The 18764-nt window shown below is 46.9% G+C and overlaps 1 protein-coding gene across 4 annotated transcripts; it reads left to right on the top strand.

Moving 5' to 3' along the window:
- Nucleotides 1–6008: 6008 nt before the first annotated feature.
- MAP2K7 (mitogen-activated protein kinase kinase 7) lies at nt 6009–18717 on the top strand. Of its 4 annotated transcripts, XM_074205067.1 has the most exons (13): nt 6009–6184; nt 7135–7182; nt 12318–12459; nt 12759–12825; nt 13066–13179; nt 13352–13471; nt 13829–13936; nt 14273–14452; nt 14937–15017; nt 15395–15537; nt 17699–17744; nt 17878–18008; nt 18106–18717. In XM_074205067.1, exons 1-13 carry the CDS (start codon nt 6061–6063, stop codon nt 18236–18238), a joined length of 1437 nt encoding a protein of 478 aa, XP_074061168.1. In that variant the 5' UTR covers nt 6009–6060; the 3' UTR covers nt 18239–18717. The 4 variants fall into 4 exon arrangements, with proteins under 4 accessions (XP_074061168.1, XP_074061169.1, XP_074061170.1 ...); XM_074205068.1 differs by lacking the exon at nt 7135–7182 and having other exon boundaries at nt 18106–18716; XM_074205069.1 differs by having other exon boundaries at nt 17878–18199.
- Nucleotides 18718–18764: the final 47 nt, after the last annotated feature.

The raw sequence follows: 18764 nt of genomic DNA, 5'->3' as shown, positions 1-18764 counted from the left end.
CCTAGGGCTGTTAGATTTAAGCTTACAACAAAAAACAAGCACATTGTAACTACATATCACAAAACTCATAATCCCATGATTCCTTCAATGTCATAAAAGTTGAACAAACTTAGTAAAGCAGTCATAATTCCATACATTCCTGAAGGAGACAGACTCCATTGGTAAATTAAGTCATGTTATAAATTAAACTACATTTAGAGGATTCACAAAGGATTTAGAGAGAAGATTTATATAACAAAAGAGGGTTAGGGAAAACCTTCCTTATACAGTTAGCTAGGAGAATAACTAGATCATTTTAGGGAACTCAAACATTCCCTTGGTTTTTACCTGATTCATGTAAAATAGTTAAAAATATTGTTCCCTAAGACAGTTTGTATCAGATGAGGTTAATAAAAACAGAAGAAAAGTTGTAATGGCCCTAATCCTCAGATAATAATTAAAAGGAATTTAGGCATATTCCTTTTGCAGCAAATATAAATGCTATGAATCATTAAAACCAAAGTAATCCAGTAATGATCATTAATAGTAAATAATTTCAAGACTCCTTGTTCCTAGTAACCCACTCCCAATATCCATTAATCAGAATTTTTCACCTTGAATCTCAGACATCTCTTGTAGTCATCTAATACCTGACAACATCTTCCCTCGGAAATTCTGGAATAGGTTTCATTCTTAGGGCAGTTCTGGAAGTGTTCCTTTAGCAAAGTAGCTTCTTTGGCTCCAAGTCCCTTGCAGATTCCTTATAATGTGGCTACAATATGCTAGTAACAAGGACTTAACACATTCCTGTAAATTTAGTTTCCCAGTATTTAATTCATATGATGAAAACCAGTTCAAACCTTATGGAGCTGATCCTATTAACAACATGTCAAATTAATGTCAAATTAAAAGCCCATAATATCGGAAGCTAGGTGGTGCAGTGGATAGAGCAGTGGCCCTGGAGTCAGGAGTACTTGAGTTCAAATTGGCCTCAGACACTTAATAATTACCTAGCTGTGTAGCCTTGGGCAAGCCACTTAACCCCATTGCCTTGCAAAAAAAAAAAGCCCATAATGTACCTGAAAGTAGAGAATTTCATTTTCTCTATCTTGAACCCAAATTTATAAATAAACCTGTTTCTTAATGTTATCAAAAAGACACTTCAAACCTGGAAAAAAAACCCCATGATTTTTCTTTATAATTTTCAAAGCAAAATCCTCAATCCTGTTTTGCTTATTACTAAAGCATTCTCAAAGCCTGTGTACATACATACACACACACACACACACACACACACATGTCATTTGGTAGTTAATCATATATATCTATCTCTCTTGGTTTCTCAAAGTGAAGTTAACTGCTTCAATAAATTTAAAACTCTTACTTTTTTATCTATCTCCCTCTTCTTTAATGTGTGTATAGACACATAAATATAAGCATAATGTAATAAATACTTTAAGAATTTAATTTTATAAGATAGTGTTTATATGTACACATATACATATATGAATATACACACATCACATATTTTAGTAAGAAGATGACAAAGTTAAGAACTTATTTACCAGGGGTGGTTAGGTGGTGCAGTGGATAAAGCACCGGCCCTGGATTCAGGAGTACCTGGGTTCAAATCCTGTCTCAGACACTTAATAATTACCTAGCTGTGTGGCCTTGGACAAGACACTTAACCCCATTTGCCTTGCAAAAACCTAAAAAACAAAAACCCAAAAACTTATTTACTTAGCTGCTCAGGATATGGAGTTCAACACAAATTCAGATTAAAAACAGTAATATTTTTCATACTTGCATCCTAATATAATAATTTGGAGATATTTTAGTATTACAATAGCAAAAGATTTTATAATTCACCTATCCTGATTATAGAAATTTGCTATGGAAGGGAAAAAGAGGGACAAGGTTGTCCCTTCAAGAGCACAAACTAACCTGGCATTAGCAAAACAGGGGACAGAGTCCCTAATCTCTGATTTCAAGTAAATGTCAAAATTTGGAGAAGGGAATGGCAACCCATTCCAGTATCTTTGTCAAGAAGATCCCAAATGAGGAAATGAAAAATGACTGAACAACAAAATGTCACAATTAACAGTCAATCATGTGGCAAAGTTCCATATTATTCATAGGGTATAATAACCAAGTTCAGAATTAACCAAGTAGGGAAACTTCTTGTTCAAAAAGTAAATAGCACAATGGAGATACTGAGTCAATAGACTCCTACTTTGTCTACACATGGTTGTCTCTTCAGCTTTTCCAGACACAGGCATTCACATGCAGCAGTTCTCAGACCCTGTATGCCCTTTGAGCAGTGGACTATTGGCTTAATGATAATTCAGACAGGTATACCTGAAATCAAAACACAGAACAATATTAAACTACAGTCCCAAGAAATTTTACCTTACTAAGTTCTCCAAGGTAAAAAGACCTTCGTGCATTAGATAACTTGTGATGTGGAAGCCCATTTAAAAAAAAAAGCTCATCTCACTGTTTCCCAAACATGACTCCTTCACTAATCTAGGGTCTTTACAATCAGCTAATCAGGACAAGACATATTTGATAAAATGGTCCCAATCTCTTCATAGCAGGCTCAAAGTTGATCTGGTGATGGTCCTTAATTTTGGGGCCTGAATCATAACTCCATGTTCACCATGATATCAAGGCAGCTACTGGACAGTCATAGACTAGGTATATAGGAGGGTGATGAAGAAAGACAGGAAGAGAAGTTTTAAAAAAGGCAACACTACCAATTTAAGCTTAACAGATTTTTTTTTTCTTAGCAGCTGAATTCCAAGCCCTTGGCTAATCAAGCCAAGATTATTCATTTTGAGATGACAGTAGACTGGATCAATTCTAATCTCATCTGAATTTTTATCCTGGACTAAATCCAAAGCACAAAGTCCTTTAATTTTCTGGGCACCTGGAGTCAGGGCCTGGACTGTGTTTGACCTGAACTTGAAGGGACTTGCTATGTTTTATTTGGTCCAGTGTTGGATGAATCCTGTTCATTTTTTTTTTTTTAATATTTTTGCAAGGCAATGGGGTTAAGTGGCTTGCCCAAGGCCACACAGCTAGGTAATTATTAAGTGTTTGAGGCCGGATTTGAGCTCAGGTACTCCTGACTCCAGGGACGGTACTCTATCCACTGCGCCACCTAGCTGCCCCCCTGTTCGTTCTCAATCCTAAAATCAGACTTAACTTCTATGCTCTCAGAATGTTTCCAGGTCTATTTGGGGTAACCACCAAGTAAATTCCACTTCTGACAACAGAACTGTCATTTGCAGGAATGAACCCCAAGATCTAAATTAGTTTTTAAAATGTTTTTAAGATGTCTGGGAGAGGAGAGTGAGGAGAAAGCATAATAAACATTGGGGATAGGTAGAAAAATGCCTGGAGTTAAAATATGGAGTGTCTTAAGGAATAGCAAGGAGGCTAGTGTCACCAGATCCATGTTGGGAGAATATAAGGTATAAGAAAATTGGAAATGTGTATTGGGGGGGCTAGGTAATTGAGGGTTTAATACCAAACTGTGGATTTTGTATTTGGTTCCAGACCAAATATTGGTAAGGAGAACCCCTGGAATTCCTGAGTTGGGGTTGGTGTGTGTGACATACTGGGACCTCAACTTTAGGAAAATCACTTTAGCAACTGGCAGGCAAAATGACGAGGTCATTGCAGTATCAGAAAATCAAAAGAGATTTGTCTGAGAGATGCTGTAAAGTCTTTGGTAATAGATTGGATATGGGGGGGGGAGATAAAGAGGGGGTCAAGTATGACACTTAGGTTGCTTGCCTGGATCAATATTGGATCAATAGTAAAAGGAAAGTTTGAGATCTTTGCTATAAATATCTTAGAACATATAGGTCACCTTGGAAAACAGACCTAATAGTGGTATTGCTGGGTCAAATAGTTTTCTAATTCTTTGGGCATAATTCCAGATTAATCTTCAAAATGGGTGGATCAGTTCCCAGTTCCACCAGCAGCGTATTAACTGTCCCAATTTTCCACATTTCACCCAGCATGTCACTTTAGCCAATCTGATAATTGTGAGATGTTGATTCAAAGTTTTTATTTCAATTTCTCCATTCAAAATGATTTAGATTTTCTTAATAGGACTATATAAACAACCTGTTGGGGCAGCATGGTGAAGTGGATAGAGCACCAATCCTGGAATTAGAAGGAACTGAATTCAAATCTAATCTCATTAGATTACCCAATTGCTTAAAAAAAAAACCCCTCAAAAACGCACAACAAAAACAGCCTGTCCATATTCTTGATTATTAAACTGAGGGTGGCACAATGGATAGAGTGCTGGCCTTGGAGTCAGAAGGACTAGAGTTCAAATCCAGTCTCAGATACTTGACTGTGTGACCTTGGGCAAGTCACTTAACCCTGATTGCCTCACATTCAAGGTCATGTCCAGTCATCCTGAATCATATCTGATGGCTGGATCAGGTGACTCTGGAGGAGAAAGTGAGGTGGTGACTTAGCACAGCCCTTCCCTCACTCAAATTCATTTTGTGTGCTTGTCATGGCATCACCTCCCTGATGTCATGGTCCTTGAGAATGAGGGACATACAAGAACTCATATTCCTACAATTTCACTAAGTTCTCTATATATTTGAGATGAGATCTTTATCTGATAAAATGTAAAATTAATTTTCTGCTTTCCTTCTAATCTTGGCTATATTGGTTTTATTTGTACAACCTTTTAATGTAATCAAAATCTTCTGTTTTATATATCACAAAGCTAGTTTATTCATGAATTCTTCAATCCATTCATTGATGGGTACTATGCTCCATGTTCCAATTTACTTGGTATCATATATCTAAGTCATGTATTCATTTTGATATTCACCTTGGTAAATGGTGGAAATTCATCCCCAGTTGCTGCTGGACTGTCTTCTAGTTTTCCCAATGAAATTTTTATCCCCAAAGCTTAAATCTTTATCAGTATAACCATTACTGTGCATCACATGTCTACTGCTCTATTTTTCTATTTATTTGTCAGCACTCTGTAGTCACTCTATGTTTTATGTTTACAGTACCATAGTATTGCATCACAAATCTACACAACTTGTTTAGCCATTCCCCAAATAGGCATTCTCCCAATTTCCAGTTCAAAGTAAATAAACATTTGTAAACATAATTACTATAATTATAATTTAGTTTAAGATCTGGTACTGCTTGCAGTGGCTCTTGAAAAAAAATCCCAGTAGTGGGGCTGTATTAACTCTTTCAGAGCCTGCCGAAAAAGAAACCTGCTCGAGTCATTTCACATTTCAGGTCCCTTCTAGTCCCAATTCAGCGGTGTCACCTCAAATTTTTAGGGGGCCTTTCCTTTTTTCCTTAAATTAGGATGAGGCTAAGAAAGCTCCCTTTGCAGGCCTGACCTCCGCCGGTCATTGACAGACCCGGGGTTCGGCTTTTCTGGCTCGGCCGTTATCTTGGGCTCCAGCGGTCTGCCGCTTTCAGCCAGGGTCCTGGGGGGCGCCGCGGCCCCTCGGGCTGCCCGCGGGGAGGGGGCTCCGGGGATGGAGGGCAACAAGCCGCCGCCGGGGGTGCGTCCCGGGAGGAGCCCGCGCGCCGCCGAGCAGCGGCCGGGCACGGCCGGAAGGAGCCGGCGCCGCCCCCAGCGCGCAGGCGCCCCGGAGTCCCCGCCCCCTCGGCGGGGCTGGCGCGCGCTTGCGCCCAGCGCTCCCTCCCCGCCCGGGCCAGAAAGCTGTCCCCGTAGCTGCAAGGTTCTTCCTCGGGAGGCCGCGGGCGTCCCCGCGCAGGCGCAGTGCGGAGTCCTCTCCGTGGCCGGAGGCGCCCCATTGGTGGCGCGGGCCTTCCTGCCACGCTTGCGCACCGTTGGCCTTGGGGGCCCTGGGAGCGGGGGCGGAGGCGGGAGCAGAGGCCAGAGCGCAGGTGCAGTGCGCTCCGAAGGGGAAGGGCGGGCGGTGACAGATACAGACATGCGCACTGCGGGGCGGGACGGCGGCCTGGTGGGGTCAGCGGCGCGCAAGCGCAGTGCGGTGTTTGTCTGAGGGTCGGACGGGCGGGAGGTACGCGGCGGCGGCGGCGGGGAAGATGGCGGCGTCCTCCCTGGAGCAGAAGCTCTCCCGCCTGGAGGCGAAGCTGAAGCAGGAGAACCGCGAGGCCCGGCGGAGGATCGACCTCAACCTGGAGATCAGCCCCCAGCGGTCCAGGCCCAGTAAGGAAGTCTGCGGGGGGGGAGGGGAACAGGGGGGAGGGGAGGGGCGGGGCTTCGGGCGGAGGCCCCGCCCCTGGCCCGCAGGCCCCGCCCTCGGCTTCCGGAACCCCTCGGCTTTCCCCCTCCCGAGACTCCCCCTCCCCCCCCCGCCACGGGGAGAGAGGGTCACCCTGACCCGGGGCGGTGCTCCAGGCCCGGGGAGGGGGGAGACTTCCGGTCCCCTCCTTCCTGACCCAGAAGGGGGGCGAGGAGCTCCCCGAGTCCTCCCGGGCCCCCCGCTTTGGTCTCCCTCCTTCCCCAGCCTCCTTGGGGGGGCAGTAGGACACTCAGCCTCCCCCACCCCCCTCCCGGCCTTGGCAGCCCCCAGACCCTGGACGGAGGTGGCTCGTAGCCTCCGAGGAGGGGGCGCAGCGTTGCCTTTCCCCAGGACCCTCGGCTGGAGAGGAGGCCCCCCCAGGGCAGAGCTTGGAAGCCCCTGGTTCCTTCCCCCGCACCCGGGGACCTGGCCCCCTCCCCCTTCTGATTGGGACCCCCTAGGGCCACTGCTCTGTTGGGTGTAGGGGCGGGAGACCAGGGGCACCGCCAGGTGGTCGAGTAATGCCATCCGCCCTGGGTCACTTAGAGTATTTGCCTGTGCCAGGACCAGCCGGGAAGTAAAATTGGCACTGGATTGGGTTTGGTGCAGGATGGGACCAGCCCCCTTAATCAGAAAGAGAGGACTATTGGGGAGGGGGAGGAAGTGCCCCATCAAGTGTCTGCATTCATTGTTGGTTCCATCCCATTCTCCCATCTCTGTTGGTTTTCTCCTCATCTCTTCCCCTCAAATTGATTTGATGCCTCCCCTTCCCCTTTCTTCTTTGTTTTGATTTTATTTCTTTTTCTTTGGATCAATTGGTAGTTTCTATTATTTATTGTGGTGTTGTTTTTTTTTCTTCCTTTTCCCCATCCAGTTATTGTGATCACTCTAAGTCCTGCTCCTGCCCCGTCCCAACGAGCAGGTACCAGCCTTTTTATCATCACCGCTTGGACTTCTGCATCGTTGATTTAACTTGCTGCCTTCAGCCCGCATAGAACTGCTATGTGTTCAGTTATCCTTGTCTGACTAGCTTTCTCTTTCTCTACCTGAGCCAGTGTGTCTACCCGTTCTCGGTTCTCTCTCTGCCTCTTTGTTCTGCTCACCATGTCTCTCTTTGTAGATTGATGTGTAGTCTCTTTCAGCCTTTGACTTTTTTGTCTGAGTGCAGGTGTGGATGTGTGGATGGATCTCTTTGTAGCCAAAGAAATATGTATGTCTTGTTCTTTGGCTGTGGTGTGGCATGTTGTGTGTGCCTCTTACCTATCGGCTTTATCTAATTGGGGTGTGTGTGTGTGTGTGTTTTCTGATTGTTTCCTCTCTTAACATCCATTCCTGATTAGTTTTGAACTCCACCTCATATACCTGTTTCTACTACTTAATGCTCTTGGGGCCTTAGCCCAAATAATAATTGAGGTTAAACCCAGGAGACCCAGAGAATTAGTATCTTAATTATTCCATTCCTGCCCCTTATCTAGCCTTCAACCGTTCAGGTTTTTTCCTTGAGTCAGCACTGACCAGGAGTAGGTCTTCGTTCCTCAGTTTTCCTTGCTCTTGCCCCCGGGCCTCCATCTGAATTGAGGGAGCATCTCTGCTGTTCTATGCTACCTAGGCTCAGGGATTACAGTCCTGTTTCATCCTGAAATACATGATACCTGTTGTGCTATTTTGTCTGTCTTCCACTGACCCAGTTGACCAGCTAGCCCATCCTGCCATTCTGCCCCCAGGGTCCATTTTCTATTCAGTTGACAGAGATGGATCAGAATAGCCAGACAGGATTTTCCTCTCTAACCCTCACCCCACATCCTTTGTGTGGTCAACAAACATTTATTACTGATGGGTTTTGCCCTCAAGGAGCTCTCACAGTCTGATGGGGGAAACAGCATGTGAGTGAGATTTGTTTGTACATAGTTATGGATAAAGGATATGTGCAGGATGAGTTAGAAATACTCTCAGGGAAAATGAGGACAGGGAAAGGTCTCTTGGAGAATGTGGGGATTCAAGCTAAGCCTTGAAGAAATCAATTAGGCAGAAGTGAGGGAAAAAAACATGGCAGCTGGGTGACACCATGCATGGTAGAGCACTAGACCCAGATCAAATCCAACCTTAGCCACTTAGAGCTCTGTGACACTGGGCAAGTCATCTAACTTTTCTGCCTCATTATCTTCATCTGTACAATGGGGATGATGATGATGATGATGATGATGATGATGATGATGATGATAGCACCTACCTTCCAGGGTTATTATGAGAATAAAAAGATATTTGTAAAATGTTTTGCAAAGGTCATTGAAAGCCAGCTTATAGTTTATTCTGAGGGCAGTAGGAAGGCACTGGAGTCTTATTGATTAATGTGGCATGTCCAGCCCTTCACTTTAGGAAAATCAATTTGTCAGCTGAATGGTTTGGAGTGAGGAGAGACTTGAGGCGGGAAAACCAACCAGCAGATGATGGGAAGAGTTGGGGCAAGAAGTGAGGAGGGACCTGTAATAGGATGACAGCAATGTTAGAGGAGAGTGTTGGAAAGAGAGAGTAAGTCTTAGCAGTTTGGATGTGGGGAGGGTAAGAGTGAGGAGGTAAGCAAGTTCCCATATATTAGTATGGCCATTTTCTTGAACTAAAAGTCATATTTAGTTAACAGGAAACCTTTTTTCCCTGTTTGGTGGGATCAGTAAAACCATTTTGAAGAAGTTGGTGGGAATCTTGTTTCAAGTTCTCTAGCCATTTGAGCTTTTCTCTAGCTGGCCCTTGCCAGACTCAGCAGGCTGGGCTTAGTCTGTGCCAGTGTTGTTTTTTTCCAAGGACAGGCAGGAGATGAATTAGACAATCTAAGTACTTCTCAGGCCCCCTACTCCTACTCTTGGATTCACTTCATTTGGAAAGTTCAGTGATAGCTGTGGCAATAGTCCACCCCTTAGCCATTTATCTCATCCCTCGCTCCCTGACTTAGGATACAGAGTGAGCCTGAAAGGGCAGAAGGTGCACTTCACGTGTCTTACTCCTTAGCCTGTTCCCTCTCCGGATTTTAGGGAACAGCAGAATGTGAGGGATTGGAGGAAAGGATCTCTCAGGTCCTTTCTGACTATGGATAATAATCTGAACCTCTTTCCTTCTCATCTTGCTTCCCAAGGATTTGAGCCACTTATTCTCACTTTATATTTAGATATATTTATGTTTATTTAGATAGCTTTGGGGGCTTTAATTCCCCAGGCTAATGTAGTAACAAATGTTCCAGGCAGGAATGGACCAGTCTCTAGGGTGTCAGGGGATTTGAGCAGAGTAGCAAAGGTGGCGTGAAGGAGGAGAGATTGGCCAAGGAAGAAAGTACTTGGCCTTTGTCCTAAAATAGCAGGACAAAGGGTAGATGAGTAAATGGTGACCACAAGAAAAATCCCTAAGCTGGGAGGAGGAGTAGTGGCAGTTGAAAGAACCTCAGAATACCCTTCCAAGAGATTTTCCTTATTCTGTTTAGGGGCTTTGTTTTTATCGAATCCAGCTCAGGAAACATTTATTCATTGAGGCAGTGTGCTTTGCCCAAACCTCCCCAGATGCCTCAATGCAGAAACCCTTTCCCCCTTAATTTAGTTCATACTTGGTTAAGCAGGAGAAACCACTTTACCTGAGAAAACCTTAGAATTGGAAGATGGGATAGGACCACTCCAGTCAGACCAGCTGCCTCACCTAACAGAATTGGAACTGAAAGACATCCTAGAGAACTACCATCTGCTTTCCCCAGAGGACTCCCAAGGGACACCATATCTTGGAACCCAGAGGCCCCATTTGGAATCCTTATCCTGTCATTTTTGTGACCCACCCATTTTGTAAAGGATTATGGGCCTTCCTAAGTGGAATGGACTCCCTTTCCTCCATCTGGAGAGCCAGTAGTATTTGCCTTCAGGCTTCCCACCTGTTAATGCTGAAGATGAAGGACTAGCTTGGGAGATTTTCTAAGGAAAGTGAGGAGGTAGAGCAGCTTTTGAATGGTTGATTTCCCTAATCTATAGCTCTTATCTTTTCCACTTCTATTTAGCCTTTCCTGGTGGGTATTGAGCCTTCCTGGCTCCCATCCTCTCCCTTGGTGACCCTGGTCTGTGGAGTAGTAGGACTCCTGGGTTGCTGCTGTGGTTTTCCTCTCCTGAACCTCCATGTCTCTCTCCATGGCTCTCCTACTCTCCTCAGGAGCTGTTCACACTCTCATGTTTACATGTTTAGAGCTGTCTTTCTTTTCAGGGTTCCTACTCCTCTTCCTCCTTTTTTCCTCCCCCCATCCTCCATCCCTCCCCAGAGTGGCTGCCTGCCTGCCTGCCTGCAGCATGCCTGCCCCTCCTCGGGGCTCTTAGTTGCATGTCGGGCCAACTCTCCTGCATGCAGGCTGCTTGATGTGATATAATTGGATAGGCTCTCAGGAGGTCTGATCTTCCCCATTCCACCCCACCTTGCTTCTCAGAGGGAGCCCACTGAAGAGGATGCTGGACTCCTGAATTCCCTTTGACTTCTTCCTGGAAACCTGCCCCTTCCAACCCCTTGGCTTCCATCTTTCCCTCTGCTTATGGGGCTGGGTGGGCATTGGGAAAAGGCCCGCTGGAGGTCCACCCTCATACATCATCATAATAGACAGAAAGACTGACAGAGGATTGGACAGCTGGGTCCTGGGCTCATGCTTGGTTTGTCCTTTGGACCTCTCTGCTTATGCCTTCTCAGGAGAGGGCATGAACTTGGATTAGCAAATCCTGGTACATGTTGAGTTTTGCAAATGAGCTCCACATGTTCCTTACGCCACCCCCACCCTCACAAGGCTTGGAGCCTCCCAGAATCTTAACAGGGCTATACTATACAAACCAAGAGCAGTCACTGGCCAGAATCCAGGCTTCAGGAACTGTGAAACACATTTAGGGCTGTGTTTCCTAAAAACTGAGTTGAGGAAAGAGCCTTATCCTGAAGGGTCCTGAAGGTTTCTGGAGGCCCAGACAATAGGCCCAGTCCTGTTCTACTTAACAGCATGGTTTTGGATAAGTGATTTGCCTTCTTTAGGCTTCACTTTCTCCATCTGTAAAATGAGGGGGTTAGCAATAATCCCCCAGGTTCCTTCTACTGTTAAGAGCTTTGTGGTTCTCTCTTGACCCAGCATTTTTCTTTTAGGTCCTGAGAGGTAGGGATGAGGATGCTGAAGTGGGGATATCTGCCAGTAATTGGGATGATGTTCCTAATGCAGCCTGGGAGGGCCTAGAGGGGGTTAGAAAATCATGTCCTCTGTGTTCCCCTCTTCTATCCCCTTTGCTGTCCAAGCACAGTTGTACCTGGCTTAGCATAAGATCTCCTATTTCTTTTGGAGCTGGAGAGAACATTTCTAATTTGGTGTGAGTTCTAGTCTCCTGAAGTATCCTGTCCCTTCTTAGTTCTCCCTTTATAATCAGAGGAGTGGAAGAAGATTAAACTGGCCCCTTCCTTTGGGGCCAAAGTCATGTACAAGTCAATACTTGTTGATTACTTTAAGCTCTGCTGGCAAGTAATTGAAAGCCAAGCTGTGTCCTGGTTGGAAATTGGGAGGGAGAGGAAGGGGGCTGTCCCTGGTTGTTCAGTTTTTAGATGGTCTTCAGCTTCTTTTGCCCTCAAACCTGGGAGGTGATTTCCTTGAGTGGTGGGCAGGATTTTGGGGTTATCTTTCCTGCTGGCCAGGACTGAATGATGGAGCTACTTGGGTTGGGTGGGGTCATCTCATTTCCCCCGAAAGTGAGTCAGGTAGGTCTAGAATTGAGAGATCTCTCCCTTCATTGTAGAAAGGGATGATCTGAAGTTAAAGGTCTCTGATATCTGGACCTATAGCTGGGTAACTGAGACCCTGAGTCTGTTCTGCCACTTTGGGGAAGTGGAAGATTAATTTCAAGATTCTCTCTTGGAGGGCTAGATTTGACCTTTCCCAGGCAACAGATTGGGTTCCTTAGTAATGGAGTTCTTTGGGCAGGGTCTTGTGAATGCTGGAACATGAATTGTCCTTGGAAAACTGACCTCCTTTTCCCTTTCCACCCCTGGCTGTTCCTTTCCTCATTTGTCTTCTCACAGCTCTGCAGCTCCCTCTGGCCAATGATGGGGGTAGCCGATCGCCTTCCTCCGAGAGCTCCCCTCAGCAGCCCACCCCTCCAGCTCGGCCCCGGCACATGTTGGGGCTCCCCACGCCACTATTCATGCCACGCAGCATGGAAAGGTGAGGAGATAGTTGAGAGGTGTCCTAAAGTTTAGGAATCTCTGAGAGGGAATATGGAGAGTTGGAGGGGGCTGTTGATGATGTTTGGGAAGAAGGATCACTTTGGGGAAAGCCCTGGGATTTGACAGGGTGGGAAGAGGGGTTGGTGGAGTTTTGGAATAGAAAGAATAAGGAAAAGGACTATCCAGGTATCTTTGTTAGGGTAAGAAGAGTCAGTGAAGTTTGCCACTCCTCCGGGAAGAGTTGACTTGAGGCTTCCAGTGTCTCAGGGTCACTAGCCCCGATCTCTCTCCCTCCAGCATAGAGATTGACCAGAAGCTGCAGGAGATCATGAAACAGACAGGATACCTGACAATTGGTGGCCAGGTAAGAATCAGTGTCTGTTCTCCAGCCATTCTCCTTTTTTGCCTGTTGCCCCAGAAGCAGCAAAGGGTCCTGAATGGGGAGAAGGGTAAAGTGTATGGCTAGTGAGGTGAGCCTTGGGGCTCAACTAATCATCAACTAAATCATCCTGGTGATTTCTGGGCAGGGGATGATAAAAGTTGAAGGACAGATGTGGGAATAATGTTGAGCAATAATAATTGCTCTGCTCCTCATCTTCCTCAGAGGTATCAGGCTGAGATCAATGACCTCGAAAACCTAGGTGAGATGGGCAGTGGCACCTGTGGCCAGGTCTGGAAGATGCGATTCAAGAAGACAGGTCACATCCTTGCTGTCAAGGTGAGGCATCCCAACCCTCCTTTCTTCCTCAGACCTCCCAACCTGTTCCTCTCTGCCCCTCTGTCCATCTTAGAGACGGAGCCTTTTAGGTGGGAGGGTTATAATGTCCCCTTTAAGGTGAGGCTCTCCTTTCTGCTCTGACCCCCTTTGCAACTCCATTGGTCTTCTGCAGCAAATGCGCCGCTCTGGAAACAAGGAAGAAAACAAACGAATTCTTATGGATCTAGATGTGGTGCTCAAGAGCCATGACTGCCCTTACATTGTTCAGTGCTTTGGAACCTTCATCACCAATGTGAGTGATAGGGGTGGGCTCAGAAAGAATGCAATCTGACTTAGAAGAAACCCTCCCCCATACATTGTCTGTGCTCTACTCTTTTGCCACCCTCCCTCCCCAATATCTTTATGAATAAATCAAATTCTACAGAATTAATTCGTGGTTTGTATATTAAAGGGATAACTTTAGATTTAAAAAGGCACTAAAAATTTTGTCTGTTTTTCCTCTAGAAATTTTTTAGCTTGTCGTCCCCCCCCCCCATATTCTGTATTCTTGTGGCTGGAAATGTGCCATCTTGTGGACAAACAAGGGCCTGGGAGTGAGGGAGGGGTTCTTTCTTCCTACCCAGCTAGTTCCCCATCATTCCTTCCACAGACAGATGTCTTCATTGCCATGGAGCTTATGGGCACTTGTGCTGAGAAGCTAAAGAAGAGAATTCAAGGGCCCATCCCAGAGCGGATCTTAGGCAAGATGACTGTGGCTGTAAGTAGGTGGATTGGAGGCACCATTGGGACCCCTTCCCTCAGAGCTGGGTTGTAGATGGTCCCTGGTTTACAGACATGGCTGTGTTGGAAGGAGCAGAGGTGACCTTGAACCTTATACTCTTCTGCTTCCTGCTTAGGCTCAGGAAAAGGGGTCAAGCAGACCTCACTTCCTGGGCTCCATGACCATGGTGGGGGCTATAAGAAGCACACCTTGTAAGGGGAGAGCCTTTAAACAGAACAGTTGAGGGAGGTGAGGGAGCTTGGAGTGGCTGGGGCTGTCTCACCACCCAGCAGTAAAAAAAGTCCTCGGTGCGGTGCATGGCTGTGGTTGCAGATTGTGAAGGCACTCTACTACCTGAAGGAGAAGCATGGTGTGATCCACAGAGATGTGAAGCCCTCCAACATCTTGTTAGATGAGCGGGGCCAGATCAAACTCTGTGATTTTGGTATCAGCGGCCGTCTGGTGGACTCCAAGGCCAAAACGAGAAGTGCTGGCTGTGCAGCTTACATGGCGGTAAGCCGAAGGGTCCCTATTGGGGCAGGGGATCAGCTCAGACATCAGAACAGCTGTGAACATTGTCCCTTCTCTCTGGAGATTATCTTCATAGACTTAAAATTTTAAGATTCAGCATATACTAGGGGTGGCTAGGTGGTGTAGTGGATAAAGCACCAGCCCTGGAGTCAGGAGTACCTGGGTTCAAATCCGGTCTTAGACAGTTAATAATTACCTAGCTGTGTGGCCTTGGGCAAGCCACTTAACCCTGTTTGCCTTGCAAAAACCATAAAAAAAAAAAAGATTCAACATATACTGATTGTCCTTTCTGGGGTGGGAATTGAGGAAAAATGGGAGGGACATTGTGAAATTCCAGAGTGATTTGGGTATTACTGACCATAGCTGGTCCTCTGGCCTACAGGTAACCCTTTCTGGTGTGTCATGGCTATTTGCTTTACATTCGAGTGCTGTTGTAAGAAATTCTGTCTCTCTTTCTTTTTACCAGCCGGAGCGGATAGACCCTCCAGATCCCACCAAGCCTGATTATGACATCCGAGCAGATGTGTGGAGCCTGGGAATCTCACTGGTGAGCCAAGCAGCCCTAGTTCAGATGCCCAATAGCACCCTGGGCACAGGGAGGCCAAAAAAGCAGCAGCTGCTGGGGGTTGGAGATGCAGAAATGAAATGTGTATGGGACTGAAAAGCCATAGGCTTGAGAACCTCATGTGAATTTGAGCCTGGGAGAGAACTCCAAAGATGGAATGGACTGCTTCAAGCAGTCATGAGCTGACACCTTGTCAGACTTCTAGTAGAAGGAAGTCTTGTTCAGGATCAGGTTGGACTTGGATGACCTTTGAGATTGGAAATTCTTGAAAAAGGGAGGCAGGCAGGGGGTTGGGAGAGGACAGAAAAATAGAAAAGGAAGCAGCGAAGATGACCACATTCTCAGCCCTTCTTACCTAGGTGGAGCTGGCAACTGGGCAGTTCCCCTACAAGAACTGCAAGACTGACTTTGAGGTCCTCACCAAGGTCCTGCAGGAAGAGCCCCCCCTTCTACCCAGTAATATGGGCTTTTCGGTGGACTTTCAGTCCTTTGTTAAAGACTGGTGAGTCCTTTCCTCTGCCTATATCCATGATCCTCAATGGTCCCTCCATTTCTTCCCTCAACTCCCTGTGTGCCTACTTCTCAACTTCTTCCTTGACCAGAGCTGTGGCTGCTGTGGTTTAGAGATCAGAGTGGAGTAAGAGGCAGCTGAAGGAGTAAGAGGAGTCTGTTCTAAGCGCTGTGGGGCATACCCCAAGGGTGAAGACATGATCTCTCTCTCCTGGAGCCCATGGTCTAGGTGGAGAAGAGCCTAACTTGCCCATTGGAATCTAGGGCATCCCCAAAGTCCATGGGTGGTTTTGAAGTTGATTAAAACTTTAATCAAAGGTGTTCTAAATGGCACTGATACTTTTTGGGACACTGTCTAAGTTTGAGATTCTGGGTTTCAGAGTCTAAAAATCTGGAACTTTTTTTAAGAAGGCAAATATCGTTGACCTCAGTGTTCAGGGCAGGATGTGAGGAGGAAGAGGAGGGAGGGTATTGTTGGCAAGAGTGAGTCCTCGAAAGTATTGCCACGGGGGATGGGGAAGTGGACAAGGAAAAGGCCTGTTTGACTTGGATAGTGCTTATGGTGCACTGTCCATAAGGCAGAAGGTGGAAAGGTTCTTGACCATAGGGCTTAGGAACTGGGATTTGATCTTGTAGATAATGGTTTTAAATGGGGAGAGAAAATAAGAGAACCTAAAGAGTGGTCATGAGTGGGGTGAGCTAGTCTTGGAGGGAGGGAGTGCCCCAGAAATGAGAATTGGTGAGTTTTGGGGGGTGTTCAGCACATTTGGGAAATGAGATGAAGCTGGAAGGATGATTGACTGAATTGAGCTTTAGAAGACTCTTGTCAGGCTGGAGCAATTCAGGGTTGTTTGCAAAATCACTTCTCCTATCTCAAAGTGGCGGGGGGATGGGGGGAAGCAAGACCCAATTCAAGTGAAAAAGATCTCAGGGTTTTAGGGGACCACAGACTAAGTGTGACTGAGCCAGAGCTAGAATTGTGCCAAGAGAGATGGGAATCTCTGCCCTGGGCATTGTAGTCAGTAGGGAGCAGCTGGTTTGTAAGATGACCATACAGACTTGAGAACATTCCCCAAGAGGTGACCTGGGTCATAAGAGAACTTGAGCTAAACATCCTATGAAAATCTAGTGAAGGAACTGGAAATATTTGGCTCTGAATAAAAGGGACTTCTGACAGGGGGACCTGGGATGGGACAGCAGTTGTCACTTGCTAAGAGTAGTGAACCATCCCCCTCCCAGAGAATTCCATGTCACCTCTAAGAGAGCAGTGATTCTTGTACTGGTTAGACCATGTGGCCTATGAGCATCCTTCTAACCCCTGATGTCCAGGGAGGGTGTGGGAGTTGGCAGACAGAGGTGGACTAGAGAGGTTGTGAAGGTTGGCAGTGAGAGTAAAGAAGGAAAGGGGAGAACTACAAAGTAGACTCCTAGGTGTTGGTCCTCTATCATGAGAAAAGGCAGGTTTCATGGATAAGGTCAAAATTAGACCAGCATCTGGCCTGAGGACAGTTCTGTTTTGGACAAGTTGAATTTAAGGTAACATGGCGATGTGCATCTGGAGATGTCCTTTGTGGTTCTTGGTCAGGACCATAGATGCACTTTGAAGAGTTGTCTCAATAGACAGGACAGTGTAAGGCAGGATACTGAGAGAGAAGAGGAGAAGAGCCCCCCCCTGCCCCGGCCTGACCCGGTTTGGGTGGGATGGTTCTCAGGTTCTCAGCCATCTCAGATCCCAAGTGCATTGCCAAACCCAACTCTGGCCTTTTGGCTTTCCATCCTGGGATGAGTTTCCTTCTTCCCCTAGCAAGGTTTCCATTCTTGGGGTAAATAAACCACTTCCAGGAGTCCTCAGTTGTGCTTAGATGAGCCAGGCTTTAGTAAGCAGGATTGGAGGTTAGCAACTCTCCTGAAAACATGAGCAGGCATTTCTTTAAAACTCTTGGAGATCCAATGAGGGAAGAGGCCTTGGGTCACCAAGATGGCAGCCTTTTTGGAGTCCTCAGTTCTTGGAAGGGCAAGACAGATTAGACTGACTTGAGCAAGTCGCCCCATTCTCCCTACCATGTCTGTCCTGTCCCCTCTAACCTACCCCACTTTAGGAGGGGAGTGACCCCCATGTCACATGCTCACATATCTGTGTTCTTATTTCCCAGCCTTACTAAAGATCACAGGAAGAGACCAAAGTACAATAAGCTACTTGTGAGTACACATTGCCTGTTTCTGTGGGGCTGGGAGTGGGGGTCCTGAGCTTCTCCATGGCCTCGGGGAAGCAGAGGAGAGAGTCTTGGAGCTCTAGTTTTTAAGCCTGACCCTAATTTCCTGTCCCATGCAGGAACACAGCTTCATCAAACGATATGAGATGTTGGAGGTGGATGTAGCATCCTGGTTCAAGGATGTCATGGCGAAGACAGAGTCCCCCCGGACTAGCGGCATCTTGAGCCAGCATCACCTTCCTTTCTTCAGGTAGCCAAGTGGTGACCAGCCTGGGAGGGTCAGTAGGGGCTGGGGGAGAAGGGGGCAAGACAAATGGCCAGTCAGCCTGCTCCTCCCCCTACTCCAGCTGCAGCAGGGGCTATGCCACCTCAGCCCTGAGACTTCCCAGTCTTCCACTCGCCTCCCCCCATGCTGGCGGGCCAGATGTCACATGGAGCTGGGGAGGGAGCACGGAAACATGGACAGCCACAGAGAGCTGAAGACACAGTGGGGGCCCACCAGACCCGCCTGCCCCCACCCCCTGCCTTTCAGCTGAGGACAAACTGGCACCAATTGGGCCTCTGGCTCCTTTCCTGGGGGAGAGCTGTATGCCCCCCTCCCCCTGACACTGTGAACAGAAGATGGAAGACAGGTCCACCATTAGACTCTATTTATTCAGTTGTAACCTCTGGGCTTGGGGGGCTCCTGGAGGCCTGGGAGAGAGCTGCCTGAATCCTTATTCTCTTTGCCCTCTCTCCTGCCCACTCTTCTGGCTTGAGGATTCAATTGGCAAGCCACAAGGGCTGGGGTAGGGTGGCCTGGGAGGGGTTGCTTGCTGCTCAATGGGGGTCACTCCCAAGGTTTTTGTCCCTGGGAATATTGGGGGGGGCAGGGGAGGAGCCCTCTGGCCAGCTGGGGGTGGTCAGGTGGCCTTCAGTGGGTCAGTTTTTCTCTTGTTGATCTCAGGGGGTCCTTTATGGAGTTTATTTTATTTTATTTGGGGGTATATGTTGGGGGTGGGGGTGG

The sequence above is a fragment of the Macrotis lagotis genome, chromosome X, assembly GCF_037893015.1.
Source record: "Macrotis lagotis isolate mMagLag1 chromosome X, bilby.v1.9.chrom.fasta, whole genome shotgun sequence".
Classification (NCBI taxonomy): Eukaryota; Metazoa; Chordata; class Mammalia; order Peramelemorphia; family Peramelidae; genus Macrotis; species Macrotis lagotis.
The sequence above is the reverse complement of the archived record's forward strand: the minus strand, read 5'-3'. Positions and strand labels throughout refer to the sequence as shown.